At 52.3% G+C, this 11,016-nt stretch overlaps 1 protein-coding gene across 1 annotated transcript in view; it reads right to left on the reverse strand.

The window, feature by feature from the left end:
• LOC116854150 (POU domain protein CF1A) overlaps positions 1 to 8,278 on the reverse strand; it is a 60,651-nt gene extending 52,373 nt beyond the window's left edge. Inside the window, exon 1 of the mRNA XM_032835781.1 lies at positions 3,905 to 8,278. Coding sequence (XP_032691672.1) covers positions 5,508 to 6,866 — 1,359 coding nt within the window. The 5' untranslated portion in view covers positions 6,867 to 8,278 and the 3' untranslated portion in view covers positions 3,905 to 5,507. The remainder of the gene's footprint in view (positions 1 to 3,904) is intronic.
• Between the last annotated feature and the right edge of the window lie 2,738 nt (positions 8,279 to 11,016).

Consider the following 11,016-nt stretch of genomic DNA (forward strand, 5'->3'; position numbering starts at 1 on the left):
TCTCTCTCTCTCTCTCTCTCTCTCTCTCTCTCTCTCTCTCTCTTTCTCTCTCTCTTTCTCCCTCTCTCTTCCTAAATTGGATCGTGAATTACAAGCTGCACGGCCACGGCGCGCGTTTTCGCCCCTAAACGACTCTTTTAGCCGGCCCAAGTATAGATACCGTTATTAACGCGCGGGCAGTTTATATACACCTCTAGTGCATCGTTATGCGGCCCGGCTGCCAGACGCAAGTACGATTCCGCGGGAGCGTGTAAATTATCGTCGTTTCGGTAAATACGCGCGATGTCAGGCCGGTGTTTCGGGCGTTAATAGACGGTGACGGACGGGTTCGTTGAACCACCTTATTCAAGTAAGAATGCGCGACAATTTTTACGATTAACACCAAATCGGAGTAAGTGACGTCAACAACGAGACATTATCTTCATCTTGTTTTTCTAATCGATTGGATTCTGGCTAAAATACAATCGGAGAACATACAGAATAAGCAGGTCTAATTTATAAGAATGTCACGTTATTATTCCGTGAGAGTGTGTCGGAAAATATACAATAATAGATTCATGATGACAATATTTTATAAATTGTATACAAATTGAAGAAGTAAAAAGTTCTTTAACAAGAAGAAACAAAAAGTTCTCTAATAAAATATTCCTCTCAAAATGATACTACGAAGAAATATGTATCATAATATATCATGTATATATAAAGATGGGTCATACTTTCTGACGCGTCTCCGATATTCGCATAACGTCGCGCGTTTTTACAGCTGCCAGGCTCACACGAGTGAATTTTAGCTCGCGCGAATGGACACTAAGAGACGCGAACTGAATACAAGCTTTGAACACTCGAGTGACCGATGTTTCTAATGGTCCAACAGTCGCAAGAAGAAAGAAAGGAAACGCGAAGCAATCGCCGAGTATGTTACAAACAACAGACGAAGGACCGTGTTTACTCTTTGCACAATAGACCGAGCTTTCTTTTCGTTCACGTCTTACGAATACCTAAGATTGCTGTCTCGGACTCGGCTGATCGCGGGCAAAGAGAAGCTTGTCAACTAAATTCGTACCAGCTCCCGAACGGAACACGGCTGGTCATTACAACCAGTCAATACCACGAAAGACCGCGCACGTTTGCCTTGCATCCTGTACTGTACAACTGTGCACAACGGGCTCCCGACGGACCATAAGAAAAGTCTAGAAGCGCGAAGAGTAACTTTGTCGCTTCATCAGCGCGAAATTTCCAAGCGCGCACACGAGATGGAAGGACGCGTGCGACGGGACACAACGAGCAGATTCAAATCGACGCGTATCCAGGATTCTCATTAACTCCCGTTGTCGCGGGAAGTCGGTCACATGCCGGACAAACAATCGGGGAAAGCAGCACTTGCGTCGGCCACGCCGGCAACGACGACGTCAGACCGAATGAATTCGCGCGACACACAGAGCCCGGCTCGGCGAGTCTGTCGATGGCGAAAAAGCAGGCGACACCGCGATCAACGAAGTACTTCGCGATGTTCCAGTCGCGGAAAATAAATCGCGAGAGAGAAAGAGAGAAAGAGAGAGAGAGAGAGAGAGAGAGAGAGAGATGGAGAGAAAGAGAGAGAAGAGGAGCAGAGGGACGGAGGAGTCGGAGGTGCGCGTTGACGCTGCAAAACCGTCCGCGACCACCTACGCGCTTCACGATGCCAAGCAAGAAGGCGGACAGTCGATCGAGACGACTCGATAGGCGATAAAAAGGGGGAAAAACGGCGGAGCAAAGCGGCACTGAGAGACAGAGGGTCGGTCGAGAGGGACAGAGAGAGAGAGGACTTGCGTCACACTTGACAGTTGAGGAAGACGAGAAGACGTCTCGTTGCGGAATGTGCCGTTTCTAAGCGTAGATTTAGAACGCAATCGCGAACTGGTAATCGATATAACGCGAGAATTATACAGCAAATATTGAAGCAGGTTGGAAACGTTGATACGCTTGATTAATCAACGCGATCAACGAGGTGAGCGAGCGAGAGCGAGCCGCAAAAAGAAGGCGCGTCAATACGGCACAGAGATGCCGGGCGGAGCAGCCTGACACGTGACCACCTACGCGTCGAACGGCTTTAAAACAACAAACAAAAAAAAGACGGAAAGTGAAACCTTGAGGCGCGAGCAAAAACGGAAGACACGACCGATCGATCTCGTGGCGTCGATTTCGAGCATCGACTGCGATCGATTCGAATTTCGCGCAGAGAGCCACAGGGTCTCGGGTTTCTTTCGTCGGGACAATCCGACGGTGTCGATGAGCGATCGGGATGAAGTCATTTCGGCAATTACGTCAAGTCGAGAAAGAAAGTTTTTTTCGTATAGACAGCGGATCTTTTGGCCAGTTGGCGGAACCTCGCGATTCTGACTAGAATGAACGTTAGTGTAGAATTTTCAGGACACGAAGGGCGACATACGGCCTCGCGAGAGACGGCAGTTTCGTTGTTATTCGCGACGATCATTTTCTCATGCTGACTCTTGATGACTTCGTCTCGATCGTCGAGAAAATAGCACGGCAGCGCGATTTCGATTTCACCGTCGGCCGCGACGACTACGGGTTTGTCACCTTTAACCGACGCTGTGCATCGCCGCGCGCGACAAGTACGAATTAGTTATGCGCATCGAGATTCCCAGACGCAGAGGTAAAAAAAAAGTAACCGCAGATCTGCGTCAGACAATTAGTATAGAGAGACGATCGGCAAACAAGCCAAGGAGGATCGAGATAGACGCGAAGCTGTCCGCGCAAAAACGTTCCGACGTTCCGTGCGCCATTTTTCCGGAAAACATCAACCTTTCCGCGCGCGCGCATACATACACTCATCACACACATGCACACACACACAGACGCACGCACGCACGCACGCACGCACGCACTCCGTTCACATTTCGCTCAGATTTTTCGCACTTCTTCTTCGTGTCAGAATTTAGAAGATGTTGCAACGCAACAACGGATGATTGATGCGAGCGAAAGATCGTGCGCGGCCTGAACAATTTTCCACTATACGCGCAATTGGCGCGCGATAACCGGAGCAAATAATTTATAACTTCTACGTAATACGATATAGTTTATCATCGCTCGACGCAATCTACACCTCGTGACGCAAAATATCGCGAAGCACAGACGGCGGACTGCACAGCGTCTGCACACGTCAGCTTCACACCTATCTGTCTAAGCCTCTTTGGTAAAAACGGTCAGAGGAGACCAAAGAAACGAGAAGCACAGAGTGTGTGTGTGAGAGAGAGAGAGAGAGAGAGAGGGGGGGGGGATGAGAGAAAGGCTATCGGAGACAGGTGGTGAGAGCGAGAGAGAGAGGAAGAGTTCTTCGATGTTGTGCCCAAGTAGCGCGCGATTGGAAATCGCGAGATTCTCGTTACGCGCGCGCGCGCGACTCTGCCAGACATACCGATCATATATCGATAATGACAATAATAATAGTTAAAATTATTATAATCGCAGTAATAAGAAATAATAATAATAATTGTAAATGACAATAATAGCGATGACGAGTAATATATATAATAGCGATAATAATAAGATCACCAGATTAACGCCAAGTTTATCATAGTTACAAACACTTTTCGGGACCAGACAATGAGAACGTCTCATAATGATATAATATAGTAATAATAATAGTAATATAATAGTAATAATAAAATAAACACAATAATAATAATAATATAATATTGGTAAGAACGTCTCGGGGGTTTTTAAAATCTTCTCATGTATACATAGACACAATTGCCGAAAATTCGTCGCCCTACCGCGTTCTCTCTCACGTGTGTATATACATATATATTTTTTTCTCTATTTATATATATAATATATATTTTTCGTTTATATATAGAGACTCGCGCGCGTGTGTGTATATACATATATATTTATGTGTACTTACTCTTTATACAGAAGGGGTTTTTCGCGTGAGAGGGGATCTGTCTTGCTGTCTCGCTAGGATTTCGCACGCGCTTTTCCGACACGCGTTCCCTCTCCGATGTGTGCGCCCTGTCCCGTTTTTTTTTACATATAATCTGTCCCTCTTTTTTTTTACTTCGTCGCGCCGCGTACTCTTTGTCTCTCTCTCTTTCCTTCTTTCTCTTCGTCTTTCCTTCGCTCTTATCTTTCTCTCTCTCTCTCTCTCTCTTTCCCTTTCCTCCGTTTATTCCAGCTCCCGCGTCTGCTTTCCGAAAGTCTTCGCTCGCCGGCGGCGATGACGAAAACGATGATGACAATTCATGCTCTCGTTCTCACTTAACTTACTAGCGCTTTATCTAGTACATTATTTACAGTCCGTATTTACTTATGTTACATCATCCGCTGAGAGTTTGCACCAAGCAAATCCCGCGCGAACACAGCACTCGTCCCTACGTACGTTCCTTTCTTGTTACGCCCGTTCGTCCGTCCGTCTGTCCGTTCGTATTACGCTCGACAGATTCTTTTCGCGACAAGTGACAAGGGGAAATCACGTCCGCGCGCGCGACGACGTCACCCTCGCGGTATATGTCTCTCTCGTGTCCGATATTAGGATCTCGCCTTGTTCGCGAGAGGGAGAACGCACCTTCATTCTGCCTTCAGCCGCACCCTCGCGAGTCCACTTTGCGTCCGCGCACCCCGTTCAATCGAGCCATCCCCTTTCTCCGCCGGCGGAAATCGCCGGATAAGAGAAGCACTTTCTGCTCACCGACGACGACGACGACGACGACGACGACGACAAAACAACAACAACAACAACAGCAAACAGCCAACAAGGTCCACGGTCCAGCCAGGACTCTACGAACGGACGAACGGGCACCGACCTAGCCGCGCGGAGGAGGAACATCATCACCATGGGCGTCGTTATAGGTATCCCTCGAGAGAACGGCACAGTGGCTCGCGCGTGTCGTTTGCGGTCGTTGCGAACAACACGACGAGGACGTTTCATCACTCGGTCAGCCGGAACACACTTCGTCGATGGAAGAAGTGATAGCCGGCGAAGCGCGCGAGCAACAATGAGACGACTATGACGACGACAATGATACTTGGGCGACGATATCCTGAAAGGATCCGGGCGATGGATGATCTCGCGACGTTGCGCCGACGGGATACATTGACGACGCGACACGGCGTTCTGTCGTTCCCTTCGTCTGTCCTTCTCTTATTCCCTTCTATGTCCCTTGCATCCTCTCTTGGCCTCTGTTGCGCGGTCAAGGTCGACAAAAGATCGCCGACCGAGCGCGTCAGCTCAGCCTCCCCGGTGGACCGGTCTCGGCCTCATTAAACCCCGTTGAACCTCGCCGAACAAGCCACCATTCCGTACCTCCGTCTCGGTAACGAGCGTCGCCGTCGTTCGGCAGGTAGGAAGGGCGCTGCGAATCCGTCAGCTACGACGTCGTGTAACTGCCGGTGCGCGCTTGAAGGTAGTGATGATAGAACGGCGGCAAACTCTCCGCTGTCGACGACACGTTTGCCGAGTTCTGCGAGGAGGTTATCGCGAGGCCCAACGGGGGAGGCCCCGGCGAACGCTAGTGAGCCGTGAGTGAATGGGCAGTGATGCCCTGAGGGCTCAGCATCGGCGGACTGTGGCTATGGCCCATAGGTGAGCCGTGCAGGTGATCTTGCGGATGATAACTCTGGTGGAGGCCACCCTGGCCCTGGTGACCCGGCGGCATACCCTCCATGATGCCGTCGCCGAGTGTGTTGGGCGGCGTCATTCTCTTCTCCTTTTGCCGTCGATTGCAGAACCACACCCTAACGACTTCTTTCTCGAGCTGCAGGCTGTCCGCCAGTGAGGTGATCTCCTGCGCCGACGGTTTCGGCTGCTTGTGGAAGTGCTGCTCCAATGCACCCTTCACCGACACCTCGATCGACGTCCGCTTCTTCCTCTTTCGACCCTGCGCAGCGATCTTGTCGATGCTCGTCGGCGAGCCGGTCGTCGAGTCCGCCTCCTCGAGCCACTTCTGCAGCAGCGGCTTCAGCTTGCACATATTCTTGAAGCTCAGCTGTAGAGCCTCAAACCTGCATATTGTCGTCTGCGAGAAGACGTTGCCGTAGAGAGTACCGAGCGCGAGACCGACGTCCGCCTGGGTGAAGCCGAGCTTGATGCGGCGCTGCTTGAATTGCTTGGCGAAGGCCTCGAGGTCGTCCGACGTCGGCGTGTCCTCCTCGCCGGCACTGTGATCCCTGTCGAGGGGATGGCCAGCGTGCAGCGGATGTCCCGACGGTGGACTGTGATTGTGCGCGTCCCTCAAGTGATGAGGTAGCCCGGCCTGATGGTTGTGCAGCTGATGCGGATGCTGATGCGGGTGCTGGTGCAGCATGCCGTTCATCGCTGCGTGGTACTGCTGGAGCGTGGTGGGCGAGGCTGCACCACCGCTAGGGTTGTAATGCGCCGACGGTACGACCGGTGCATGCCAAGAATGTGGCGATGCCATACCCGGGGATTGATGCGGTCCCCGATGATGCATGCCTTGGTCCGTTGCCGTTGCCGCCGCCGCCGCGGTCAACGGCTTCACATCGAGACTCGCATTCGCTTGATGAGGATGATGATGCGGATGATGGGTAGTATGGTGCATACCCATCGACGCGGCCCAAGGATCACTGCCCGGTTGTAAGCTCACCCAGGGATTCGCCGACGAGAGACTCGCCGCCGGATGCGACAGTCCATTTGGCGACGGCGAGGACGTCACCTGGTGATGATGGTGATGGTGGTGATGATGCTGCGGCGCCGGCATGTACTTCATCTCGCCGGCGTCGGCGGCGCTGCGAGGCGAGCCCGAGGAGTAGCCACCCACGGCGATGTTCATCCCGATCGTTGTACCTGAACCACCATCCAGGTCGGTAGAGACTGCGCTACTAATCGGCATGTACGTGGTAGCGGCCATCTACTTTTCCGCGCGTCGAGAGGCTTCGCGAAACCCTCTCAATGTATTCCCACTGTGGGGCGCACCACAGGGCACGTTTCTCGCGAGTAACCTTTCCGAGTAGAACGCTGGTCGCCGATGATGTTGGATTTTTTAATTCATCAATGGACGAGAAAAGGAGACGTAATTAGAGAGAGAGTCTTTATGATCCAATCGTCGACAGAGTCTCTCTCTCTCTCCGTGAGATCTTGAACAGAGAGACGTTGTCGATGGCGTGGCTATCCACCTGACGACGACGTGTGCGCGCGCGACCGCGAACGGTCGTCGATGAAGTAGTTCCTTTTTTTAGTAATCACTGATCACACGTAGCACCGTCCACAGTTCGCGACAACGCACTGGGTGACACCAGGCGATGGTGGTTCTCGGTAAATTGTCGTCCATAGTTTCTCACGAATGTTATATAAACGACGACACGGTAACATCGATCGCGCAACGGATATACCGTTCCCCTGATCTTTCTCTCTCTGACGGGGTGGTTCCCCGCGGAGGCAGTACGTCGCTCCTGAACGGAGCACCGCTCTGTCGCGGCGCTCCACCTGACACCTGACTCGCTCGCCTGCCGTGGATCTGATGTGGAACCACTTGTTCCCGCACGAGAATCACACGCGAAACTTTCCTCTTGGCTCTGTGTTAGCCGACTCGCTCGAGTCGGGGTAGTCACTCGCGACGAGGGTATCGATTCAGTCGACGATCACTCATCCCTGTAGTAAGGGATTCGAACTTGCCGAGTAATCACTATTTCGTCTCGGCGACGACGATGTCTGCGGTGAGGCGAGTGTTACTCCGCACTGGCGTCGTGTCCGTGGTTTCGACGTGGTGGACGCGTACCGACGACGACGATGCACGACGCGACTGCACTCGGGGGTTGCCACCGCGGACCGACCGAGCAGCGAGCGAGCGACCGACCGGCTCGGCGTAAAGGGACGTACGACGGTAATCGCGGAACGGAAGAGACTCGACTCGGCGGGAGTAGAGTAGGTATATGATGTCGTGCGTGTGTGTTCCTCCTGGCGGTGGATGTCCCTCTCTTTACGTGAGTGTACGTGTGCGTATACATACGTATATGTGTGTGCGTGAAAGAGTGTGTGGGTGAGAGAGTACCAGGACAGAGAGAGAGAGAGAGAGAGAGAGAGAGAGAGAAAAGGAGAGTGAGTGAGGGAGAGAGAGAGAAAGAGACAGAGAGAGAAAGAGAGAGAAAGAGCGAGAATGTGTACGTTTGTGTGTGTGTATGTGTATGTGTGTGTGTATGTGTCGTGTATGTATGTGTGTGTGTATAGCAGCGGAGGAGAGACGGGTTAGAAAGATCTCGCTCGGGCTCTCATGCGTTATGCATGTCGTAGCTGAGAGCGACTGACTGCCTCGCCTCGCAGCTTGCCCGAGGTTCCCGAGGTTTCCGGAGCACTTGGTGGAGGTTCGTCATGCGCGCCAGCGTCGTGCACATCCCTACCACAGCAGGTTGTGCGGCTCGCAATTGGTTGGACTCGCAAGGTGGCCGTCGACGTACGTCAGCATCAGGCGGAACCTAGTGTGACCGCGCCTACGAGGCAGGCGAGGCACCCCAGGCGCCAGTCCTTTTACCCCCCTTGCCGTCGTTCGACTACGTTCGCCTGGCTAACGACGCTCGTTCGCTGACGCCGCTGCCGCTGCCGCTGCTGCCGCCACCGCCGCCGCCGCCGCTGTCGTCGCCGCTGCTGCCGCCGCCGCCGCCGCCGCCGCCGCTGTCGTTGCTGCGTTGCGCTGCGCCGCGCCGCCGCTGTACCACGACAGCAACCGCCGCCACACCGTGCTGCGCCGCGCAGCAACCGCGTCGTTCCGTTGCTACAGCTGCAGCCGCCGCCGCCGCCGCCGCCGCCGCTGCCGCCGCCACCCGCCGCAACACAGAGAGGCGCGACTCAGACTCCACGCGCGGCAGCGCGCTCGTCGCACATTCGCCGTTCGTTGACGTAGCATACACTTCGCGACTTCTTCTCTCAGGTGCATACAATTCTTACTCTTCTCTCTCCGGTTCTCCACGTTTATGTATGTTCCGTCAAGCGTCGAGTTCTTCTCTCAGATTACGGTCGCTTTCGGCAATTTTTCACGAAATTACGCTCGCAGACGATCGCCGATGTACGAGTCGCCGCTGTCGCGACGTACGCACGCACGCAACAGGTACTAATTTCAGATAATTGTATGCACAGTGAGGCACGATAGACGTCACGGCTGCTCGAGTATTTCTTTCTTTTTTGCGGACAAAAATATATTTCGCGCGGGTATCTGCGTAACGTGCGAATTACATATGCGGGTCACGTGAGGTGCATTATTAATCTCAGCAATGACAAACTCCGTGAAATTATCACGTAATAACCTTGTCAAGATCTAATAGATGACTGCAAGATCCTCATTCTGCCCGTCGAGCTGTCAGCTTAACTGTCAGCAACTATCAACGACTGTGAGCAACCGGTAGCAGCTGTTAGCAGCTGTTAGCAACTGTCAGAAATTGTCAGAAACTGTCAGCAAGTATCAGCAACTGGCAGAAACGTATATCCAAGAGCGCGAGTCGACTCCGTTACTGCTAGATTCCTTTACCGAGGACCGCGACGGCACAGCCGTCACGTACGCGAGCGAAAGATCAATTTTTCAGGCACAGCCGCGGTACAATCCTGCCCGTCGACAGTTTCATTTCCTTTTCGCATAGCTCGCGGTGCAACAGGTGCACGGGTAACCGTTGGCCTCGACTCGTCTGCTGATTACGTACGCCTTCGTTATCGATACGTCCTGCCATCATCCCTTGTCGCCCTAGCGAACAGAAGAAGAAAGATAACCCGCCGATAAAGCTCCGTTTTGCAACCGGTTTCGCGGAGTTTTCCCCCCAAAAGCGATGAGGAAAGTAGACGCAACGGCTACAGATACTTTCAATCAGGAAGTAAACTAATAGTCTCGTAGTAAAAGTCCCTACAGCTGATTACGGCCAGGTGCCCGGAAAATATGATCAACGCCGCTCAGTTCCTGAAAAAGTCGAGAACTTCTGATTACTCGCGATTCAACTTGAGTTTGTGCACACAGAGAATTCAATCGAAGATCAATCGATCGCCAATTATGCAACAGCAACAGGTACTCGGATCAACTGATTAATTACAGAGAAAAGTGTCCGATCCCCGCCCGCGAGAAAGAGAGGGAGAGAGGTGGTATCAATAGGGACGGAACGAACAAAAAGCGAGCGAGCGAGCGAGCGAAAGCAAGTAAGTGCTACTGAGGAGAGGGAGCGTGAGGAGGGGGCGAGGGGGACGAACGCGCGCGAGTGAGCGAGGTTTAGTACATTTAAATGAGAGCCACAGGTAGCAGCATTATGCAGTACGTGCCAGCCACCCCTCAGGAGGGGTGAGTTAGATCATCGTGTGCCGCGGGATCCTCCTGTGTCGTAGTCTGTTTCAACTACCCGGCTGGCTTTGCTCGCCTTCGCACCTGTGGCCGCGCTCGCGTTATTGTTGCCGCTAACTTCCTTCTCCTTCTTCTTCTTCATCTTCCTCCTCCTCCTTCCCTTTTTTCTCTTTATTTCTCGCGCGTGCGAGGAAGCGCGGCTAATTATCGCTCGTACAAGACGTACGTGAGGCTTTCTGTGCTTCGAGCGTTACGATAAGAAAAAAATGGACGAGAGACTCATACTTGCTGTCTTCCTCTTATCCTGCGATCCGTGTGTTACGGTAGAGGAATTGATTATTTAAGGGATATTTAAGGAACCGATAATTACTCACGTTGCTTCTAACATTATCCAATTGATATAAAATCTGCAATTAAAGCCCAATTAATATCTAATCGCATGCAGAGCAGAATATTATTTTATGTTAATAACAACATCGCTACTGAAATTATTTGCTGAAAACCCGACGTCCACCGACGAGGATCGTCTGGTCGTTGATTTACGAAGTCGTGGCGATTTTCTGCGAATCGACCATAAAAGACGGCAGTATTAACGGTCGTGTCGCTAGTCCGAATGCTAAAAGATTCCACGACTTAGCGAACACAGACGCGCTAAAAGTCTCTCTCACCGTTCGTGGGAATTCCTACGAGGCATTCTCCAAATAATTTTCCGCAAAGTGCAACAGTTGGCCGTGGTGTTTCTAGGTCGGCA

This window comes from Odontomachus brunneus, unplaced genomic scaffold (assembly GCF_010583005.1).
Source record: "Odontomachus brunneus isolate Ranch 3 - 2012 unplaced genomic scaffold, Obru_v1 Obru_scaffold_008, whole genome shotgun sequence".
NCBI lineage: Eukaryota > Metazoa > Arthropoda > Insecta > Hymenoptera > Formicidae > Odontomachus > Odontomachus brunneus.